Source organism: Cricetulus griseus, chromosome 4 (assembly GCF_003668045.3).
Source record: "Cricetulus griseus strain 17A/GY chromosome 4, alternate assembly CriGri-PICRH-1.0, whole genome shotgun sequence".
NCBI classification, from domain to species: Eukaryota; Metazoa; Chordata; class Mammalia; order Rodentia; family Cricetidae; genus Cricetulus; species Cricetulus griseus.
The window spans coordinates 33318175-33342136 of record NC_048597.1 but is presented as its reverse complement, the minus strand read 5'-3'; the positions used below and the strand labels follow the sequence as shown (position 1 = coordinate 33342136).

General features: G+C 36.9%; 2 protein-coding genes across 2 annotated transcripts; both read right to left on the bottom strand.

Moving 5' to 3' along the window:
- Positions 1 to 7083: 7083 nt before the first annotated feature.
- On the bottom strand, positions 7084 to 8016 carry LOC100767240 (olfactory receptor 186-like). Its single transcript, XM_027413341.1, has one exon. It carries the CDS (start codon positions 8005 to 8007, stop codon positions 7084 to 7086), a length of 924 nt encoding a protein of 307 aa, XP_027269142.1. The 5' UTR covers positions 8008 to 8016.
- A 7505-nt stretch (positions 8017 to 15521) lies between these two features.
- On the bottom strand, positions 15522 to 16454 carry LOC100766954 (olfactory receptor 187-like). The gene has a single exon (XM_027413340.1). The coding sequence runs from the start codon at positions 16449 to 16451 to the stop codon at positions 15522 to 15524; it is 930 nt and encodes a 309-aa protein (XP_027269141.1). The 5' UTR covers positions 16452 to 16454.
- Between the last annotated feature and the right edge of the window lie 7508 nt (positions 16455 to 23962).

The following is a 23962-nucleotide window of genomic DNA, read 5'->3' as shown; positions in this document are numbered from 1 at the left end:
TAAATAATGATACAGGGAGGAACTACTTGATCCTGCCTCAACTTGATATTCCAGACTTTGTTAACTCCCCAAGGAATGCCTTACATCCTCTGGGGAGTGGATGGGGGTGTGAAAGTGTGGGATGTGGGGAAATAGAGAAGGGGAAAGGGGGGAAACAGGGGTTGGTTAAAGTGGTGAAGAACTGATACGAGATCTGTAATGTTAGGATAACTTTTAATAGATAAACACCATCCAAGAGCAAGCCAGAGCGTGCCAAAGCAGCAAGGCAAGAGAGCTCCCATGTGCCTTGTCTGTCCTTTAAAACCTCTCCCACGTCACCCTGACATCACCTTGACCACACCCTGACGGGCACGGTGGGGCACACCTGTAGCCAGTACTTAGGAGGCATGGTTATGGTGTCTCCCTACAATTTCCCTTTTAATCTAAGAGAGGATTAAAACTTAACAGTGTAAAGTATCCAAAATTAACAATCATAAAGGTGAAATATAAGAAGACACAACAATCTGCTTGTGTCACATTCTAACTATGTCTATTTTAACTACACCCTAAAGTCATCTGAAGGAGGTGTCCAAGCCTGAACACCTCTTTCCAATCCCAACCATAAAAAATAGGAAGTTATCCCTAAGTAGGTATACACTATGCTAAGTGACAACGATTGTGGAAAGGGGGTATAGCATCCTCCAAGATACTTCCTGCTGAAGTGGGATGGTGATAGCCTTGTGGGGTCCTGTAGGCAGAAATTGTTGGTATAGTGAAAGTCTTGAATGGATTGTATCCAGTCCAGGTTAGATGGGATTTGTTTGATTGAAGATCTAGGGTGAAATCCTTGACTTGATTAAAGTCATTACCCTGAAAGGCCCGCTGCCTCTCTGTCTCCCCCCGCCTATGCTGATGCTGGGTGTTCTCTCTGGAGCAGCCGGGATGGGCTGGGAAGAGCAGTTGACCGAGGGCAGCGCGTCGGGGACTGAGCAGGGCAGAGCCAGGATGTGGCCAGGGGCTGGAGAGTGCAGCGCGGGCGATGCTTGTCCGGGAGCTGCGAGCTGCCGCGGAGCCGCCCCTTCATCCCGCTGTCCCTGCCCCCGCCGGCCTCCACTTCCCCCGCCGCCGCACGCCCCCGATGCCGTTTTCCCTCCCAAGCCGGTTCACCCAGGCGGGGCTGCCCTGGCACCACGCCCCGGGGCTGGGGCCGAGCGGGAAAAGGGCACCCCTCGCCCCCACGCCCCCCCCCCGTTGGGGAACCTTCGTCCCAAGGTCAGCCACCTGGGCGCGGAGGGAGGAATCAAGTCTGTTGTACCAGACACCAGACCTTGAGAATATGCTGATCTGGAATGGCTCTGTGCCTCATTTGAACCATCCAATAGAATCCCTGTTCCTCGCTTGCGTTTTTTTCTATAAAAAGGCACCTCTCCCTTGGCTCGGGGCGCTTGGCCTCACAGAAGCTAAGTCGCCCGGGTACCCGTATCTCCAATAAAGCCTCTTGCGGTTTTGCATCCAAGATCGTGGTCTCGTTGGTTCCTGAGTACGGGGGTCTCCTCCTACGAAAGTACCTCTTTGGGGGTCTTTCAACCCAAAGCTCTGGTTGGAGTGTCAGTTGAAACAGAGTAAGTTGGATCCATTGCAGTTGAGGAGGTATGACCCAATTTCTTTCTGGAGCATCCAGGGATTGCTGTCAGTCAGGTCTTCATTGGCTGTGTGGGAATCAAACATAAGTGTTAGCAGAGAAGTGTTTGGTTGCATATGTTTGCCTACTTGGAAAGGCAACCATGGGAAAATAACAATTATGAAAGGGTATACACCTTGAAGGAAAGAGCCAAGAAAGACAAAGACAGTCCCCAAATTCTTCTCTTATTCTGTATTACATTAATTGGCTTCTTGGTACAATACAGAAACTCTAAAGTTTAGTGAAAAAAGAAAACGTTCTTGGATTTTAGAGGAGGAAAACCAAATCCACCTCTAAATCCAGCATTGGTATAATTGAATAGGGACTAGGAAATAAAGAGAAATAGATTTCTCTGACAGATAGCTGTAAAGTTTACCTCATGGCATGTTCCCTTTTTTTTATGGTTATAACTACATTCTCTTCTTAAGTATCTACCCATGCAGTGTACTTTGACATCTGGAGATGAATTTTCCTGTAAAGATAAAAGCAAATCACTTCCCTTTCCTTTGGGAGGTGTCTATTCAGTTTATGAGTTATACCTTAATAGAATACCTGTCAGTTCTCCTCATCGAGAGGATTTTCATTTTCAACTCGAATCTTGATCAACTTTGATGGTATCCAAAGTTTTTCTTCTCCTGTGGAAACCAATGCAAAACCCCTACCCCACCATAACACATGTCCTGGTTTCCATACAGAGGTTAATACATCTTTGAAGTATACTGGCTGATTCAGTTCAGCAGTATTTTCCATAGTACAGTGTCTTTCCGCCACTGTTTATCCCTTCTTACTGGCATTAAGAAAGTTTAGTGTTAATAAAGTATTATGCAATCTATGTTTGGGGGTTTAGTTTTCCAAACCTGTCTATGGAGCATCTCCATTAGTGTTCTATTAGATCTCTCAACCACTGCTTGTCCTGTAGGATTGTGTGGTATACCGGTAACATGCTTTATGTAATAATATTGGAAAAACTGTTCCAATTTGTGGAGACATATGCTGGAGCATTGTCAGTTTTTATTTGTGAAGGTATACCCATAACTGCCATCACTTCTAGCAGGTGTGTAATAACAGAATGAGCTTTTTCAGAGTTGAGAGCAGTAGCCCATTGGAACCCTGAGAATGTGTCTATCATATGATGCACATATTTCAAATTTCCAAATTCTGCAAAGTGAAAGACATCCATCTGCCAAACCTCATTTCTCTGAATGCCCTTAGGATTACAATCTACAATCCTAGATTGCCAATCTAGGATTGGCAATGGAGTCTGATTATAAAAGGAACAAGTAGGAAAGTTTCTCACTATCTCCTTGGCTTATTGCCAAGTGATAGAGAAGTCCTTTTTAAACCTTTGCTATTTACATGGTGTTTTTTATGAAATTCTGAGACTTCTAGCACACTTCCTATTAATAAGTGATCAATCTCATCATAGCCTTCTGCTAGTGGGCCTGGCAGACACGTATGGGATCTGATATGTGTAATGTATAGAGGATTACTTCTGTTCCTGATTGTTTCCTGTAATTGTATAAACAGTGAAGGTAATTCTGTATTATCAGGAATGAATTCTGCAGTCTCAATGTGTAACACCACTCTCTCTGCATATTGAGAATCAGTAACTATACTAAAGGTTCTGTGAAATCCATTAGTACCATGAGAATTGCATATAATTCTGCCTTCTGTACAGATGCATACAGACTTTGAACTACTTTACTTACCTCACCTGCTTTATAACCTTCCATACCTGATTTGTTGGCATCAGTGTAGAAGGTAAGAACTCCAGAAATGGGAGTTTGTCTTAAAATACGTGGAAGAATTCACACTGTGATTTTTATGAATTTAATTCTGTCAGTTTTGGGACAATGGTTGCTAATCGATCCCAAAGAGTCAGTAAGGGCTATTTGGCAATATTCATTCTCCTTCCATAAGGAGGACATTTCCTCATTTGATAAAGGTACTATATTTCAGCTGGATCTTTTCTAGTCAGTTGACAGAGTCTTAATTTGCACGTTAGAATCAAATCAGAAATCTTTTCTATATATATCATTAACTTTTTATTATGTTTATGTGGCAGAAATATCCACTCCAATATGATATCTTCCCTCTGCATCAGAATCCCAAAAGTGTATTCTGTGGACAGCAAGATAACTAGAATACAGTCTAAATCAGGATTTTTCTGATCTACATGCACATCCAATATTCTGTTTTCTACCCATTGTAATACATTTTCTGCCTCAGCAGATAATATTCTCTGACTGTTTAGGTCATTATCACCTTCAAGGGCCATTTTTAAATGCTCTAAGTCATGTCATTCTACACCAATAATCTTCTGTAATTAAAAATTTTCCCCTTGCAGCTTCTGAAGACTATTAAGAGTTTGATAACTATCCCTTCTAATTTGTACCTTTTGAGGTCTGATTCTTTTTAAGCCTATCTTGTAACCTAAATGGTTAATAGAATCTCCTCTTTGTATCTTTTCTGGGGCAATCTGTAACCCCCAACAGGGCAGAACTTCCTTCACCATTTCAAACATACATTCCAAAGTCTCCTTTTTAGAATCCATGCAATGATAAACAAGAGATTGCGAAAATTTCTTGCGAATTACTTCCAAAGTTGCTGTACAAAGTGCTGACACAAAGTAGGACTATTTAGCATTCCTTGTGGCAAAACTTTCCCCTGATATCTCCTAACCAGCTGTGAATTATTAAGAGTTAGTACAGTAAATGCAAAGTTTTCTCTATTATTTTCCTGTAATGGTATTGTGAAAAAAGGCTTTTAGATCAATTATTATGATCGGCCATACTTTAGGAATCAAGGAAGGCAATGACATTCCAGGTTGCAGAGAGCCCATTGGTTGAATTACCTTATTTATGGCTCTCAGGTCTGTCTGAATTCTCCCCTTACCTGACTTCTTTTGATAACAAATACAGGGTAATTCCAAGGGCTGGCAGTTTCTCTATGTGTCCAGCCTCTAGCTATTCCTCTACTAACTTTTCTAAAGCCTCTAGCTTCTCAGAGGTCATAGGCCATTGTCCTACCCAAACAGGTTCGTCTGGAAGCCACTTCAATGGCAGGGCCTTTGGCTCCTCTGAAGGTCTATCATTTGTACCTAGTTTCTGTACAGCCTGGGTGGTTGATAACCATTTTCCATAGCATCTTATCAGATCTTTTCTATTATCTAAAGATTTTACATAATTCATATCTGACACTGGAGGAATATTAATCTGAGTATTCCATTGCTGTAAAAGATCACAACCCCAGAGATTTATAGCTATATCTGCCACATATGGTTTCAGTCTCCGTTTCTGTCATTCTGGCCCAATGCTGACTACCGAGTGACTACTCTGTGGAATTCTAGATAGAGTTCCAATTCCTAAAAATTGTACATTCACCTATCTAAGAGGCCATCTCTGATGCCAGGACTTTTGTGTAATAATATTCACTTCAGCCCCTTATTATTAATCCTTACCTTCAAATGGGCAGTTTTATCACTGATAGAGTTCGGCCAAAATATGTGTTTCTTGTCTTGTCCTGTCTTATTTGATTCTTCATCACTAGCCAAACTACCATCTAGAGCAGTATCAGTTTATACAATAGGAAAAGAACTATCTATTCGTCCCATGAGAGATTGTCTTCCACTGCTATGCTTCCATTGGAATGACCAGACCTTTCTCGATGTGGGGGCCTTTTTGAGTCCCCCCTTGGAATTCCCAGACTTAACAGGTTTCTTTGCATATCTCTGGCCGATCTACATTCATTGGTCCAGTGTCTGCCTTTACCACATCTTCTACACAATTGTCTAAGGCATTGTATTAATTCCCTTGTCTACAATTTCTCTTAATATGCCCAATTCTACCACAGTTGAAACATCTAGGTTCCTGGCGCCTTCGTGGTCTCCTGAAGAAGGCTCTTCCTACCTGAGGTTCTGGTTCATAGTAGTGATAAACTCTGGCCTCTTGGAACCTATGTTGACCTCTGTAAGTTGCTTCTCCTTCCCAAGCCCTTTTGTCCTCACCTCTAGAACTTTTAATCTCCTGTTGCCTTTTAAAACCTTTCCACATGGCTTCTCCTACCCAAGTTCCAGTATCTTGCACATTATAGTCAATGTTGGCTGCATGCAAAACCCATTCTTCTAGTGGAGGTGATCTGATCTTTAAAGATAAAAGTATTCTTTTATCTTTAAAAGGCCGTGGGCTTTCCCCCAGTCCATTGGGCACCAGCTAAAGCAGTGAATAACTGATACGTTGTCCATAAGGTTAGGATAAATGCCAGCCAAGAGCAAGCCAGAGTTTGCCCAAGAAGCAAGGTGAGATAGCTCCCATGTGCCTTGTCCGTCCCTTAAAAACCTCTCCCACATTACCCTGACATCACCTTGACCACACCCTGTCGGGCTTGGTTGGGTATACCTGTAGCCAACCCTTAGGAAGTATGGTTACAGTGTCTCCCTATAGTTGGTATGTAATATATATTTTCAACACTGTTAAATATAAAAGAAAGCGAAGTCATTTGTTATGGATGGATGGACACAGACATATAGTCACAGACACACAGTTAGACAGAACACACATAGACAATTCAAACTCCCACAAAAGACAGAGGATGGAAGACATGAGGAGCATGACATCAAGAATTCAAATCTGGACTTGTTCTTGATTGAATAACTCCAGGCAGAAGTGCTTGTAACTCTTTCCATCATGTGACAGTGCTACATTATTGGTGACTCAGAGTTAATTTGTTAAATCAATGCACCAGGCTCCCACCATAACCTGCTAATCTCTGCTTAGATCATTCCATCCCTTTTATATTCAAAAGTTTCAAGTTCTTCCATATTCTCTCCAAAATATAGACAGTCAGGTTCTTTATATGGGTACCCCATTTCTGGTAGCATAGTCTGTTCGTTACTTATCTGTTGTGATAAAACACCATGACTCAGAACAGAAATGGCTTATTGCTCCAAAAGGTCACATAACATAAATGACTTAGATGGTATAATAACAGGCAACTGAAGCAGGAAGCTGACTGATCGCATTTTGTCAGCATAGCAGGAAACAGAGAGAGCACACTGGAAGTAGGACAAGACAGTAACCTCTCCAAACCCATATTCAGTGATGTACTTCCTCCAGCAAATCTGTTGTCCTAGAAATTACACACTGTCTTTAAGCAGCAAATCAGATGGATATCACATCCTTAAATGCATGATCTGTTAGGGACATTTCTTATTCAAACCACCAGAGGAACCAATATTTTAGCGATTTTATTAAACAAGTCAAGCTGTAAGTGATGACTGACAATTTTATTTAGACTGAGTCAAAGAAAGACAAGAAAAGTAAAATTCAAAATTTTTAGGCAATTTTGTAATAAAACAGAAACAATTTACACAGAGAAAAAATTGGATATTTTAATAATAAATAAAAAAAATAATTACATGAGTTCTAAGCCTTTTTGTGTAACATTTTTTTCACGGAATCCATGACTTGCTTGTTTCTCAGACTATAGATAATTGGATTTAACATAGGAATTATGATTGTGTAAAGCACAGAGTCTACAATATCTTGATCATCTGCTTCTTGTGATGGAGGAAGGACATACATGAAAAGAAGAGGTCCATAGTATAAAGACACAGATAAGAGATGGGCACCACAGGTGGAGAAAGCCTTCCTTATGCCTTGGACAGACTTCCTTTGCAAAATTGTAAAGAGCACCAGTGTGTATGACACAAGAACAATCATAATGGTGAAGGCTTGAATTAAACCAGCCAAAACAAATACCAGCTGAAAGTTAAGAGTAGAGTCAGTACATGAAATCTTTAACAATGGAACAATGTCACAGTAAAAGTGATGTACTATGTTGGAATTGCAGAACGTTAATAGAAATAAAAATCCCTCGTGTACTGAAGCATGAAGAATGCCACCTACAAAAGACAGGACTAACAGACATATGCATAGTCTATTAGTCATAATCAGTGGATAAAGTAAAGGTTTGCATATGGCTACATAGCGATCATAAGCCATAGCTGCCAACAGGAAACACTCTGTAGTAACAAAGACTGCAAAGGAAAAGAATTGTATCATGCATTCAGAGAAGGAAATGATCTTACTCATCTGTAAGAAATTGAGTAACATCTTTGGCGTCACTGTGGATGATAGACAAGCATCCACAAAGGCCAGGTGACCAAGGAAGAAGTACATTGGGATGTGTAAGTGAGGGTCATTCCAGATAAGAATGATTAGACCAAGGTTCCCTATAATAGTGATGAGATAGATCACCAGGAATAACAAGAAAAGGGACACCTGTGGCCCTGGAGAACCAATGAGTCCTGTAAGAACAAACTCTGTCAGCAAAGTTGAATTTTTCATTTCTGAGTCCTCACTGGGTGTCTCCTGAAATGAAGCACATCAAAAAAGAATGTTCACTAAGATTCATAAATCAAATACCAGAAGAGTGCATTTGATGTATAATAATAACTATATCAATATAGCAGTTTAATTGTATTTTTATTACTTCAACTTATGGAATGTGTTTGGAAAAAAACTAAAATACGCAAGGATTTTAACAATAAAAGTGTGATGAAATATTATATTTTTTTAAAAAATGTTGCTCATATAATTAAAACATGAGTAAAATGGCCAATCAACAGTTGAAATGACTTTGTGAGTAATGATTGGAATAAAAGTAAAGGTTCTAAAGATTTACACTACCATGTTAGTGGCTTTTTTCCACATATTTAGTGTTGGCATGAGAGTCTGTAAAGGAGAGAAGCATGCCTTGTCTCCTAGGTTTATACTAATAAACTTAACTTGAACATGTAGACACATTTACAACTTTGTAGTATGAGCACCCTCTGAACATCTAAGTAATGTTTCTATCACAACATGACAAAACTATTAATATGGTATGTATAATTGATGGCAGTTTGTGGACTATGTATCTGTCTAGAAGCATTTGATGGAGCTATGTAAAAGGCTTTATTTTTAAAAGATGTATATTATTAATTTCTGACCCATTTTCTAACTTTTGGAACTTGACTACAGACCTGTGTTGTCTTAGAAATGTGTTCACTCAATCACACACAATGTAGATTTTCTTTTAGAGAGATGGAAACGAAAACACATAGACAAAAAGGCCTCCAAGTAAAAATGTGGAGAATCCAGCCCCTGTGCACTGCAACTTCCAGAGTGGAATTTTATAAATGTAGTAACAGCTCTCATCTATTAACAGTTGAGGTGTGTAGTTTCCCTTGAATGAGCTCCGTGATTCCTTTTGGTCTTTTCATGTCATCCTGTTGCATCCTAACAATTTCTGTAAAAGGCTTGAGGTGCAATTAAAGGAAAGATAAGAAAAAGAAACTCCTGACTAAAGTCATACATACCCACGATCCCCTCTCTCAAATGATGCAACGTGGAAAGCATGCCTGGAACATGTAGCAAGGTACCATGTCACAAATTTGTTTTAAAAAATAAACAGAAAGCCATACCAAGCAAAGTTCAAGTAGAGAGTTGAGAACTGTGATCCTAAAGACAAGACAAATATTAAGAATTACCAAAGACAAATATACTGTCAGAAGTCAATATCAATGCTCTAATAACATAAGCAATAGAGATCTCTGAGTGCTGTATTTAAGAAACTTATGGAAGTTGCTGAGAATGGTTCCCTCAATGAGACAAAGGTGATGTAAAAGAGTAACAGGAACTGACTGGCAGCAGGAATTCCACAGTGAAGAAAAACATTCTGGAGGAGTCAAAGATAGTGGGAGTGTGGACAGTTTTTTGCCCATTCGTAATTTATTTTCTGTTTCTGTGGAACATGTTTGATAAATACATCCAAAGGGAAAACAAACATTATCAAGAGGAGAAAAAGTACAGGAAAGGGAACTTAGGAGGTATGCAAAGAGGACAAAAAGGAGGAAGAGAAGTAGAGTCTCAGAAAATATACAATGAACAAAGTGTGAAGTCACAAGAAAGGGCTGCCAGAGAAAGGATGGAAACTAAATGGGGGCATGTCCCCCATGCCCAGGTTGAAGTCTGTGTTCTCCCTGATGTTCATTGATTGCCTGTTTTCTGCCAGTTCTGCATGTTTCTATTTCCCTTCTGGAAACATTAATATATTTTTTCCTACAAACCTGTTTCAATATGCCATCCTATAGCCTTCATCCAGCAGCTGGTGGAAGTAGAAGCAGACACCCACAGCTAAACACTGAACTCATTGGTTTTAAATTTAATGTCACAAATTTTATGCTGCAGGAACACAGATGCATGTTTTACTGATAGCTCTTTGCATACTTAAAATCTTATTTCATGTTTGTTATGACTGAAATTAGAACTAATTTTCTCCATCTTTCTGGTTTTATTTGATAACATTTTCATCTATATTAGCTTAATGTTTCCTGGCAAAGTAAAGTGGTGTCAAACATTTAATACTTATACAAGTGATACATAGACTGTCAACATTTTCAGTGATTAAATGTATTATTATATAGGATTGTTATTTCATACAATCATGAACGCTCATATTTATATATCAATATTTATGACTTCATGAAACATACATCTTTTCTATCTTTCCCTCATATGTGCATTATTTAATATGTGTATGTATATGTGTATATATATAGATAAATAATCTCAGTACAATATAACAAAATTTAATACATAAGAATTAAATTTATGTAATCAACCTTAAAGATTTTAATTACATAATATGATTAAACAGACAGTTAACATTATTACTGTAACTTTTAGACAAAATTCATATATAAGAACAATTGTTAGTTTGGTCTTTAAATCAATGTTTTAGTTCAACAGAACTAAATTCATTGTTAAATATATGACACCACAAGCAAAATCAATTATTGTTAAACTATTTTTTATTCTTTTTTAAAATCAATGTGTTTCCATTTCCATCTCTCCATAACAAAATCTAAGTTGCATGGGATTGAGTGAACAAATCTATAAGACAGAACATGTCTGTAGCCAAGATCCATGAAGTAGAAAAAGCATCAGAAATTAATAATATAATGACATATATACCTTTTAAAAAATCTCTCACATAGCTCCTTCAAATGCTTTTAGTATAGTAAGCAGCATGGTCCACACAATGTCCTCAACTATCCACACCTTACCAATACTCTAGTCACACTCTTTTCATTTTATTTTACAGCAAGCAGGAATCTGGTAAGTTAAATATAAAACAACTATAACTTAACCAGCATTTCATTCTTCAGAGAACAGATGCATATTATTACAAAAACCATTTTCCTCTTACCTGTATTGTAAGATATGTTTTAGAGGTCCTTAAGAGGTATTGGGATATTGAAAGCAATTAAAAACCTCAGCACTACAGGGATGAGGGAAGGCTGGTGGCAATTCTTATGGCAGTGATTTGTTTGGGATGTTTCATCCCTGAAACACAGAAGAAATGGTGTCTGCATATTTCTTTTGAGTTGAGGTCAACCAACTGCAGCCCTGAGAGTAGAACTGAAATTCTCACATGAGCTCACAAGTGTTCCCTCAGGACACAGGGCAGCTGCTGTGCAGGGCAATGCAGATTGGACACATGAGAGGAGTCTGTCTGGATGGCTCTGTGGAGCATCACAAACTTTTACACTCTAAATGTCTACTCACAGGACCCAAACCCAACTTGAAAATTACCTCTACTAGTACGATTTCTGATCACAAGTTACACTTCTGACAAGTTCAGGCAAACAATTTATTTTTGAGGTCATTTTAGAAATGATGTGGTAATCATGGTGTGTCTATATGAGGCAAGGAACCTTCTCAGCCCCTGTTGAGCCTGGTTTGAGGGTCTAGCATCACAGAGATCTTGATGCTCCCCAAATCTGCCTTGATCTTTCAGGTGTGGGGCTGGTAAATTCAAAGAATGAAATTCAGAGAACAAAAACATATACTGCAGACAGAAGTTTATTATTACATATTTGTAGTCAAGAACTCAAGAGGGAAGAAAGGGAGGAAGGAAAAGAGAGAAAAGGAGTGAGGGAGTCAAAGAGAAGAAAGAGAGGAGTGGGGATTGAAGGGAGAGCAAGAAGAAAAAGAGGGGGAGAAGGAAAGAGATAGATACAGAGACAGAGACAGAAAGAGACAGGGGTAGAGACAGAGACAGAGCCACTGTCCTAAGGGGGAAGATAGCATACTGCATTTAGCAATTCCTAGAGTCAAGAAGGAACAGAGTCCACAGAAGTGGTACTAAATATGGAAACACAATTGTTCTTGTTACACTGGGCCAGTTGAAAAGTGATAGAAAAGCCACTGTTTTCATATACAGCTCAGAAAACAAGTGTAGAACAAGCATAACCTGCTTTGCAAACTGTTGTGATCCTGTGGCTTAGCAACTCCATTGTTACTACGAAAGGGCACAACTGAAGGAAGCACTATTTGAGGTTATTTACAAGTCTCTAAATAAAGAACAGTCTAGGTTGTTAAAACTTTGAAGCAAAGTCTTGAAATCCTCCATAGGAATGCTCAGATTTTGATAAATATTACATTCACGCATAATGTACCTTCACAGAGGCTAAATGTACAAACTTAGGCAACCATGTGACCATGTGACCTGAGTCCACTCATGAATCAGGGGTTGTCTGACACACAAGACATAAGTTGCACATTGTAATGAGGTGCTACATCTGGGCTAAGGGATATTTAGGTTATTGGTATTATTTATGGAAATATATGCCAAAATTTCCATAAGAGAGTGGCAATAATTGAGACAATTGTGAATGGTATTGCTTCCAGGATTTCTATTCCTTTCTTGGTTTGCAGAGACATTATTATCATTATTATTATCATTACATAATATTTAATAAACAATAATAATTATCAAGTAGACTAAAGAGCCAGAGGTGGTGGATGACTTCAAGGTCACAGTATTTTCTGAACACAAGGAAGTTGCACATATGAATTCATAGCAGTATGGATATTCCTTTGATGGGGCTTCTATTAGGGACTAGAAGACCTGCTCTAATCTGTGAACCTGAATTCCAAATTAAAGACAAAAATAGTGTTGATTAAAATATTGTTTATTATTCAATATTCAAGATCAAATGGTTTCTTATTATATTTTCAAATAATCTAAATACAAGAAGCCACATCTAATTATAAGTGCAACATCATTTTATTAGTGTATGCTGCTTTTGATTGCCATGAAGACTAAAGATGAGTTGACTGGAAGCATCTACTGAAAGCAAACAGTCATTCTGAGTTCATTGTATGTTTATGAGGAGTAATCCATCCTCACTTCATTCTGTATATGTTTTGCTTTAAGATTCTTTTCAATTTTACAAATTCTTCTTTTGTGCTTCTTGTCTAAAAACAACCTTGCTGTCTATTGTAAAAGAGATGAAGTGAAATAAGACTTAAACTGTAATGTTAACAAGTGTGTGGCCAGGCTGGGTGTTGGTGGTGAATGCCTTTAATCTCCGCACTCAAGAGGCAGAGGCAGGCAGATCTCTGTGAGTGTGAGGCCAACCTGGTCTACAGAGCAAGTTTCAGGACAGCTTCCAAAAACAATACAGAGAACCCCTGTCTCAAAAAGAAAAACAAGTGTGTAGCCAAAATTAAGTATTATACAAGTTCAAATGTGATCCAAGAACAATGAATGGCTTTTAAAGATTCTAGATTAGTATTTTTCTCTGAGATTATACTAAATAGTACAAAATTCATCAAATTGGTTATTTATTTTAAAATGTGTACAATTTCAGTTGTAAATTAGACTCCATTTTTCACATGCATAAAAAAAATGTCCAGATAAGTCAACTCATAAAAAGAGAAAGGCTCTATGTGGCTCACAATTTAAAGGTCATAGTGTATTATTGTAATCATTGTAAACTGCATTGTAGAACAAAACTTATCATTTCTGGTCTAAAGGACAAAAAACATGGCAAGAAGATGGGATCAGAGTCTCCCAATCTTTTTTAAAGGATGCCTCTATTGACAAAATCTCCCACATAACCTACATGTTAATGTTTGAAATCCCTTCAATAGTCCCAAAAGGCATAACGAGCCTTTATGTTTTATAAAAGGACCTCAAATAATGCCAGGGTAAACTAATATGGGATGTGGGAAAACAATATGTTTTAATATGTCTACAAATACAATCATACACACAGATGAACTCACATCACATATAAACTATGAATTCACACAAATACATGCGAATGTACATGTATATCTTTATATCTCTCAACATATAAGATACTAGCAATAATATTCCATTAACATTTCAAGAAAGGTTTAGTCCCAAAACCACATGGTGAAAAGTTTTAGAAAGGAAGAGAATATAGAAAAAGCTTTGCAATGTATACACGATTGCAGTAGTGTCTAGCGTGGGATTCTCAACAGCCAATTTCAGTATATGGAGAAGAAACGTAGGTGGAGCTGAAGATTCTGCACTCATCCTGTGCGTGAAGTCTGCAGTCAAGGCCACCCCAAATAGATGCACACAGAATTTGCTCTTTTTCACATGTGTCCCAGAAAATAACCAGGGACGGGGACATCACAAAAACTTAATAATACTATTTGAGCTTATGTTATATATATTTAAAACACAGTTTATTCAAATACATACTCTAATAATAAATCTTAATAATCCGTTTAATCCCCAATCATCTCACTTAAAAAATCTAGGCTGTGGAGAACTACTTCCTGATCCCCAATTGATTTATTTCATAAATATTGTTAACATCTTGATTTACTGACACTTTTTGTATGGCCAGAAATCACAAAGTAGAACTAGAAAGAAGCACAAACTCAGTCTAGATGGTGAGTGTAATGGACCTCTACCTCTCCTCACTCTCAGAAGCACACTGACCACAGAGCATTCTTTGACAGTCTTCCCGCTGGATTAATCTTGCACTTGCACTCCCATGTCTTTTTTTTTTACATGCTGTGAGAATCATTATTTCACACAAGTGAATTCAATAAAAGAAATATATTTCTAAGAATTTCCAAAGTGTGTCTATTTAGAGAAATAGACTACAGCCTCACCAGAACAGGTAAATGGGCTATGATTCTCCAAGCTAACAACGGCATCATATTCATTTTCTTTTTATAAAAACTACATTACCATAACAGCTAATGTATTTGCAATGACATAATGAATGACATAGAAACCCGTTTTAGCTTGATTTCTGCTGTATTTATTATATTACATTGAAACGCTTTCATAAAAGCATTTATATAATTTAAAATTTGGAAAAGAGTGCATAGACAACAGCCCATTTCAATGCTAGCTCTGGATAACAGGGATATGTTCAGTGGGTAAGATCAGTTGGGGCAAAAGATGAATAGCTGTGTTTGCTGCCCCAGCAATACAGCAATCAAATGTCAGAAGGAAAGGTCTTCAAATTCCCCTGTTGAGAAGGTCATGACCCCACAAATGCTTGTAATATCAGTAATGTGGGGTGGGGTGGGGTGCAGAAAAGGGATTGTTGAGTTTAACAGTTTAAAATCCTAGCTCCATGTTCAGTAAAAGTCACTCTTTCAAGAAAATAAGTTGAAGAGTGTTTAAGCAGGACACTTGGCACCCTCTGGCCTCTGCAAAGTTTGCATGACAAAATGTAACTAATCATACATAAGTTTGCATACACCAGAAACATATACGCACAATGCGACAAAAACAACACAATTCTCGGTTAGGTTAATTTTCAAAATGTTTTTTTAGCAGTGTACAAAATACAGCCACAATAAGAGTACATAATATTGTGATAGTGGGCTGAAGGGGAAGTGAGGGGGTGGGAGGAGGGGTAGGAGGTAGAATTTTGGTTGGAATGTAAAATGAAAATTAAAAGAATAACTAAATTATAAAAAAGTTCATAAGACCATAAAAACAACAAAAAATCCAACAGATAATTATATGGGACCTAAGCATTTCTCTTTAAGAATTTTTGCAGTGACTTTTTTACTTGCTTATTTCTCAAACTGTAGATAATTGGATTCAGTACAGGAATTATGACAGTGTAAAATACAGAGTCCATCATGTCATCATCATCTACCTGTGGAGATGCAGGACGCACATACATGAAAAGAAGGGGACCATAGTATAAAGACACAGACAAGAGGTGGGCTCCGCAGGTGGAGAAGGCTTTCTTAATGCCTTTGATAGACTTCTGCTTTAAGATTGAAAGCAGAACAAGTGTATAAGAGACAAGAATAGTTGTAATAGTGAATACTTGAATTGAGCCAGAGAAAATAAAAAGCATTAGGTAATTGAGAGAAGGGTCAGTACAGGAAATCTTTAACAGTGGCATAACGTCACAGTAAAAATGATATATTACATTAGAGTTGCAGAATGTTAGTCTTAATAAAAAGCTTTCATGAATTAAAGCATGAATAAATCCACCTACAAATGACAATGTTAACAGACATGTACAGAGTTTATTCGTCATAATCACTGGATAGAGTAAAGGTTTGCATATGGCTATGTATCGGTCATAGGCCATTGCTGCCAAGAGAAAACATTCTGTGGTTGCACTTACTACAAATGAAAAAAACTGTAGCATGCATTCTGAAAGAGAGATCATCTTACTCCTGTCAAAAAAGTCTAATAGCATCTTTGGTGTCACTGTGGATGATAACCAAGTATCCACAAATGCTAAACTCCCTAGAAATAGGTACATGGGGATGTGAAGGCCAGGGTCATTACAGATAAGAGTAATAAGACCAATATTTCCCAACATGGTGATGAGATAGATCACCAAGAACAGCAGGAACAGGGGGATTCTCCATTGTGGCGGATGAGTGAGTCCTGTGAGTACAAATTGTGTAAGCAGAGTTACGTTCTTTGTTTCCATGTCCTCACTGAATGTCCCTGAGATGAGAAATAATTTATGTCACAACAGCATTCATGAAAACTTGTGAAGTAAAATTTTGAGTAGTAGAATTTAAAACACAACTATGTATTCATCAAATCAACCACAAATTTCACTTAATATCCCTATATAAGATAAAAACATCTCTTCAGAGTGAAGAAATTATTTCAATTCATTATTCCAATAAACATTGGGTATGCATTAGCATATTTAAAGAAAAGATACTTGCAAATTTGTGTGAAAAAAATGAAATTACAAATTGGTGTGAAAATTCTTTATCTGTGTTACATATCCAAATAAAGGTAAAAGATATTTTAAGCATCTACTTTATACAGTGAATTCAACAGAAGAGTCTTAGTCAATTCAAATGCCCTAATTTAATAAAATGAAATATTACTGTACAGAGTGGCCCTGGAATTTTTTTCAAAAGTTATTATGCAGAAGTGGATGAATTCAGTTTCTGGTAGGGTAAACAGGAGTCATGATATAGAAAACTCTTAATGTACCCTGAGTGTCCTATGTACAGCAGAATTGTCTGGAAACATTTGTTCAAACTGTAGATCATAAGAATTAGGTATAATTGGCATAGGAGTTTATCAAGAAGAATCTAATGGACAAACTTTACAAAATTTTCCCAGATAATATTCAATGCAAATGAAGTTATTGAAACATGTGTGACTGGACATTGACAATACTAGGAAGACAGATATAAATTGGATAGGATTTGTAATATTGAGCGACTATTGTATAGTGATCTTCACAGTTGGAAGTGGTGTTCAATGGAATGAAAGTATCATTTGTTGACTACAGATATGGTTTTTCAATTTTTTTTGCAATGAAGATACACTAGTCTGTTGGTCCCTGAACCTCCAAAGTACATACTTAATAGTATTGGTCTATTGTAGGCTTAACACTAATGACCATGTATGACTGCTTAACCCCCTTCCTTTTACAACCATGCTTTTCCAGCTTATTTTTCTGATACTCTCAGAATTTCTGTGTTAAAAACAGTCACTTCAAGAACCTATGTTATTTCAAAGAAATACAAAGGAAAGGCAAGTATTGATGCAACCAGATATTTGAGGTTTGTGGTTTTAATGGGGGAAAGATAATGGGAAGGAAACCAACTAATATAATTCCAGAAGGCAAAATAAAGGATTTCTGGGGATAAATGACAACAGTTCTCTGGGTGTTGAAATTTAGAAAATTTTAATGTCTTGGTGAAAATAGTTCCATGCATGTAATTAGAAAGTAACAGGAAATGACGGGAAGGGAAGCCACACAGTGACATTGGGTGTTTTTCTGAGAATTGTGGGGTAAGGTTGATGCTTGTTTTGTGGTCATAGACTATCATAGTCTCTTACCTGTAAAACATTTAAGGAAAAGCTTTTAAGCAAAGTATTAAAAAGTGAGAGGAGAAATATATAACACACTAAAAGGAGAAGGCACAATCAACATGAAATGGGAAACTTTGGTACATAAAAAGCAATAAAAGAGAGGAAGCAAAGCAGGTAGTGCTGAGCAAAGACATACAGATTCATGAAGGAAAAGAAAGAGAAAGAATAGAAAGGAAGTAGCAAAGAAATTTGAAAAATCTAGAACAGCTCTTTCTTTAATATAGTTGTTATATACAAACCTGAATGATTGGGACTGTTTGGAGAGAGGGAAGGAGAGAGATTGTATGAATAAAATCTTCCCACATTAAAAATTAATAAGTAAATAAAAGTTTATTTAAATTTACACTAGAAACAAGAACAAGTTTCTGTGTTTGCTTTAAATGTTTGTCTTAACTTTCTAGTTTATTATCTATTGTGGATATATATATATATATATATATATATATATATATATATATATATATATATCCTGCATTTACTCCTATATTTCTATGATGCATTTTTATGTCAAAACAATTATAAAATATTTTAATGCAAATATCACTGGCTCAGTTTGAGAACACATATTCATATAGCTCTCTAACAATTGTCTAGGTTACATTCCACTTTGTTTTACATTAGTAGAATAAAATGGTCAGATCAATTTTGTGATATACACCATGCCAATATTTCATATTTAAGGCAAATTTAATGGGAATGCTTTTCCTTCCACAGAAACCAAAACACACAAGAAATGCAAATTCTTATATTACATTAGATGTGGAGATGTACCAAACCATTAACACAAAAAAGAGTAATGGGAACATCTTTGACATATTTCAATATGTTTTTACTTTTAGGTACTTAAACATATATCTAGATATATATCAAGGTATTGTCCTCAATGAATCATAATATATACCTGCAGTCTATTCTGCATACATTTATAAATTATATAAAATATGCAAATATAAATAGGAAAAATATAAGTATTTCTTTATAAGTAGAAGATATAATTTAGTCTTTTACTTCTAAGTGACTGCTCTTAGAAGTCTTATGAAGGAATGTGACTAAAGAATTGTCTTTCTACTGACATCATTAGAGTAATTTCTATTATTTGGATCATTAAGGTTTCATACTGAATTTAGAATTAACACTGTAGTTCAGGAGAACATAAAAGGCATTAATGTCAAGGCTGGAAATATAGTCCAGCTGTTAAATGCTGGACTTATCTAAAACCATTATTGTAAGGTACAAAGGTTTTATACAGCATGACACACCACAGCTCCCAGTGCTACTAGGATGAATGAACAGGTGTTGGAGAGATGGGGAGACAGAGGAGCAAAGAGGGCTTTTGTTTGGTTGGTTTTGTTTGACTTTGTTTTAATTTTTTCTTTTTTTTTTAATTTTCTTTTGGGGGATACAGTTCAAGTGTGAGTATGGTGGGGCTGGGAGATGATTAGAATTGGGGTGCATGATATGAAATTCCCAATAAAGAAATTACATTATGAAACATTCTTAAACATAATAATTCTAGATATGTTTGCCCATTTATATTTAGCCATGAATGAAAATATACAGGCAATTTTTTTGTCATTGCTATTTTCATTTATACCCAGATATATATATATATATATATATATATATATATATATAATTATTAATTAAGAACATTATTTAATTTCTGCTGAAAGCATGATGGATACTACAGGCCTCATTTGCTTCTTACCTATATCAGGAAAAAATGCAGAGATCCTTAAAAAGCATCAGTGGTCTAAAGCAGGAAGAGTACAATGCTACAAGACTGCAGGACCACATGTGTTGATTCTGTTCATGACAATTCCTTTGGAAGTCTCATGTCTAAGCACAGCAAATTCAGTTTATGTGACATCTCCTTCAATGCAAGAACCTTTATACCCTGATCTGCCTTTTCCATAGAGGGAAGGGCTGAAGAACTGGAATTCCCACAGGAGCCTCAGGTTCCACTGGAGGTAAAGAAAAGGTTTCTCAACTGGACACTGTAGGTTTGGATAGAAGTCTAAATTGGTTCCATGGGGCACTGCAGACTTCCCAACCATAAGTAATCATCTGCTGTTAGAGACTCTAATTTTAACTATAGATATTATGATAGCATACTATTTCTGATTGTATAAAATAACAATATATTAAACATAAGTAAATATATTAAAATTTCTGACAGTGTCAGCCAAACTAATACACAATTTTATACCTTGAGGGATTTGAATGGTATGCTTTTTCTGAGCTCATCAAACATGACTTTATTAATGTCAATGATCAAGTGTCAATTTCTTCAACTCTGACTTGTGATTCCCAAGTGGGTTTGTGAAGTATTTGGTGGTGATAATGGTTTGTATAAAAACCATAAAATTCACTGAGAATAGAATGTGATGAATCTGAGGTGGCTCTGGCATCCTTAACCCTCTTGCACTTGGACTTCACTGCAGTTTTGGTGAGCACACAAGTGCAGTTTGCACTGCAAATGCCATTGCTTTAAGCAATACAACACTGTTTCAAATATCTGATTCAGAATCCAGGTTACTGTGGGTTGTGAATTGCACTTTTTCCTGTATACACAATACTTTTTTTCTTTGAGTTTGCATGAACACACTGGTTAAAATAGATAAAGCCAATGACAATAAAATTTTTCTTATTGTCATTTTGCAACAATATCATAGTATTCTGTCTTTGTGTAGCATTTTTAAAATTGGGAATTTGAAGACTTAAAAATGTTGTCACTAGCACTACTCTCATGAAAATTATTAAATAAACTTTTCCTTGGAATTATGATAGAATTTCCATCAGTTTCTGAAATGACCCTAAACATACTTTTGCCATTTTGGATTACATGGTTGCTCAAACTGACATTCCCCTGCACTGAAGGTGATACAATCAAAATAGTAATTCTGAATTCTGAAAAGTGTTGAAGATGATCTACACATTGCAGTTGTAAATATTCAGCCAACACTTATAAAGCAATCAAGTATGCCCATCTCATCATTAGTGAACTTTGCTTTCTTCTTTAATAATTCATAAAACTTCATGCATATCAAAGATATGTTTAAAACAAATACAATAGTGGCTTATTAAAATTGGATGAGAAAGGAAAGAAATATAAATGAAGAAAGGAAAATAAAAACACAGGATTGCAGTAGAGAGAGGATTATAACTGTGGTTCCCAAACATCAAAGCCTGGAATCTAAATTCCCCATAGACTTTGTTAAAATGCTCATTCTGCTAAGTAGCTGTGGGTGGGCTGAAGAAACCTGTGGTCTGCGCACAGGCCATTACTGAAAGAGAAACATTATCAGAGAAGCCAAAGTTGTAAATGTGAATTTCTTGCAGTGAAAGAAAGGAGGAAGATGTGGTCAGTGAGTCAGTGTATTTGCGATCACACAGGACTTGGAGGCAGGTCGCAGTGTGTATGAGTTCCTAATTTAGAAGTCTGTTCTAGTGGAAGATTAACTGAGCAGTAATGCATTCTGATACTTTTTTTTCTTCTTAAATATGTTTTATAAGTTCTTCAAGAATTTCATGCAGCATGTTTTAATGATAGTCAAACCTTTCCTCCAACTCCTCTCAGTTCCTCAGTTCCTTTCCCCATTGCTATTCACTCAACTTCATCTAATTTTGTGTTCTTTTTTCTTTGATTTTACCCATCATATCCTGTTTGTGATATATATATATATATATATATATATATATATATATATATATATATATACTTGGATATGAGGTTCTCTGACCATCAAATGCCCATGATGACAAAGAGAGCTTTGCAGATAGTAAGGGGTAATAGAATATCGATGAGAGTATCATCGATGATACAAATTAACTGACTGTCTCTGTAACATAGAGCACATCTATGGATTCTGCTACTCCTGGAAATAGAAGGATTTACACGTTTACATTGCTACTAGCAATGAATAAGTGTTTCCCCTTCCCCACACCCTCCCTTCCATGTGCTGTCCTTTGTCATATCAATCTTGGCCATCATGACTGGGGTAAGATAAAACCCCTAAAGCAATTTTAATTTGCTCTTCTTTGATTGCTCTGATGCCTAAGGATTTGAGCATTTAAGTGTTCCTCGGGTATTTGTGCTACATCTGTTGAGAACTCTCTGCTTAGTTCTGTACTCCATTTTAAATTTGGGTTATTTTTTCTTGGTGTTTCAGATGTTTCTTTACATTCTTCATACATTTTAGATATTAACTCTCTACACAAGGTATAATTCAGAAAGATCTTTTCTGTTTCTGCATGTGGCCATTTTTCCCAAGTGATGGGGATTGTTGGAATCCTGAAGGTTCTCAGCTTCACAGGGTCACATTTCTTAATTATGATCTTACTTCCTGTGTTATCAGTGTTCTGTTCAGAGAGTCTTCCTGTGCCAATGACTTCAAGGATAGTATCCTCCTTTTCTTCCATCAGGATTTGGGTATCTGATCTTATATTAAGGACCTAGATCTATTTGGAGTTCAGTTTTATGTAAGGTTATGGAAATGAATGTTTTTTTCACACTGCATACAGATATCCAGTACAGCCAGCACCATTTGCTGAAGATGATACCTTTTTCCCACTGTATATTTTATACTTCTTTGTCAAAAAACAGGTATCTTTGGATGTATTGAATTATATGTGAATCTGTAATTTGATTTGATTGGTCAATGTGTCTTTTTATGCCATTGCCAAGCTATTTCTTCATAACACAACTTGTAATCTGGGATGTTCATATCTCTAGCAATCCTTTTGTTATTCAGGATCATTTTATCTACCCTTTTCTGGTGAGTGAGTATGTAAATGTGTTTCCATATGAAGCAAATATTGTTTTTTTTTTTCAATTCTTTGAAGAAATGTATTACTTCTTGTTGAATCTTTGGCCAAAGTTGATACATAGATTCCCCCAAACATTACAGTTTTTCCTGACTGCTGTCTTCAGGGCTATGAATGGAACCAGAGCAGCCCTGGGTCCTATTCTGAGTGGGGGTGTGTGTGGACTCAGGGAAGCTAATTACTCAATGACGTAAAGATGAGACAGGAACACCAGATCATCTCAGGAGGGCACCCAGTAAATACTGAGAAGTCACAGTTTATTGAAGTATCCTCTTAAGTAGTTTTCCAAAAACGGGAGTAATAACAGAAGACATCTATTATCATATATAAAGGGCTAACTAGGAAATGCTTCCTTTAATACTAGGGAATGGTCCCAGAATGGGCACATGCACAAGCCCTCAGACATTCCACAATGGCATGTCTCACTAGTCCCTAGGCATGTCCCATCAGCCCCCAAGATAGGCATGGGTCCACCCAGGGTCCTAGGTTTATTGTTACACAAACTAGAAGCTATTCTCCACTGTGGTCAAGCCATCTAGGGGTAACCAACCAACATCTAAAAGACAATGGGAGATTCAAGCTCCTGGAATCAAGCTGAGGCCTGTACCCAAAATATCATAATCAATATTTGGCCCCCGACATAGAATACATTGCCAATGTGATTGGTGACCCTCAAAAATCTGACTCAAAGACCTATTGCCAAAGTTACAACTTGCTTATTCCATGGAACATGGAGATATGGAGCTGCTTCCCAAGTAGAAGTTTTGCCCCTACTGATTAGCATTCATAATGCTGAAAGGTACTATAAATGCTACTTATGTAGAAAATAATAATCAATCTCAATCAGCTATGAAGCCTATGACTTACAATTATCTGACAACAAGATTCATATATACTGGTAAAATAATGGCCCAAATGCTATGGGAGTAACCAAACACTTTTGGATTAGATTTAAGACCTACTCCATGTGATGGAACCAACATTTGACACTGTTAGTGAGGCAAGAACCTGATACTAGATAGGTTGTGGGCCTGAAGGGAAAAACCTACAACTATTCTGTTAAGTGAACACTGAAAAAAAAACTCCTAATATCACTCATCACTCATCACTCATCATAGCTATTGATTAACAGAGAGACCAACAAGTAGAGAGCATCCTGACAGTGAGACACCATGGAGCACTCATCCCTAAATGATATGTCTTTATCAAATCCCTCTTTTTAAGACCCAGGGATTGCCAAGGTGGAAAGATTGTAAAAGCCAGAGGTGA

What these genes read in the sequence shown, in the direction of transcription:
- LOC100766954 (XM_027413340.1), bottom strand. Translation starts at nt 16,451, where the DNA reads ATGGAAACAAAGAACGTAACTCTGCTTACACAATTTGTACTCACAGGA.
- LOC100767240 (XM_027413341.1), bottom strand. Translation starts at nt 8,007, where the DNA reads ATGAAAAATTCAACTTTGCTGACAGAGTTTGTTCTTACAGGACTCATT.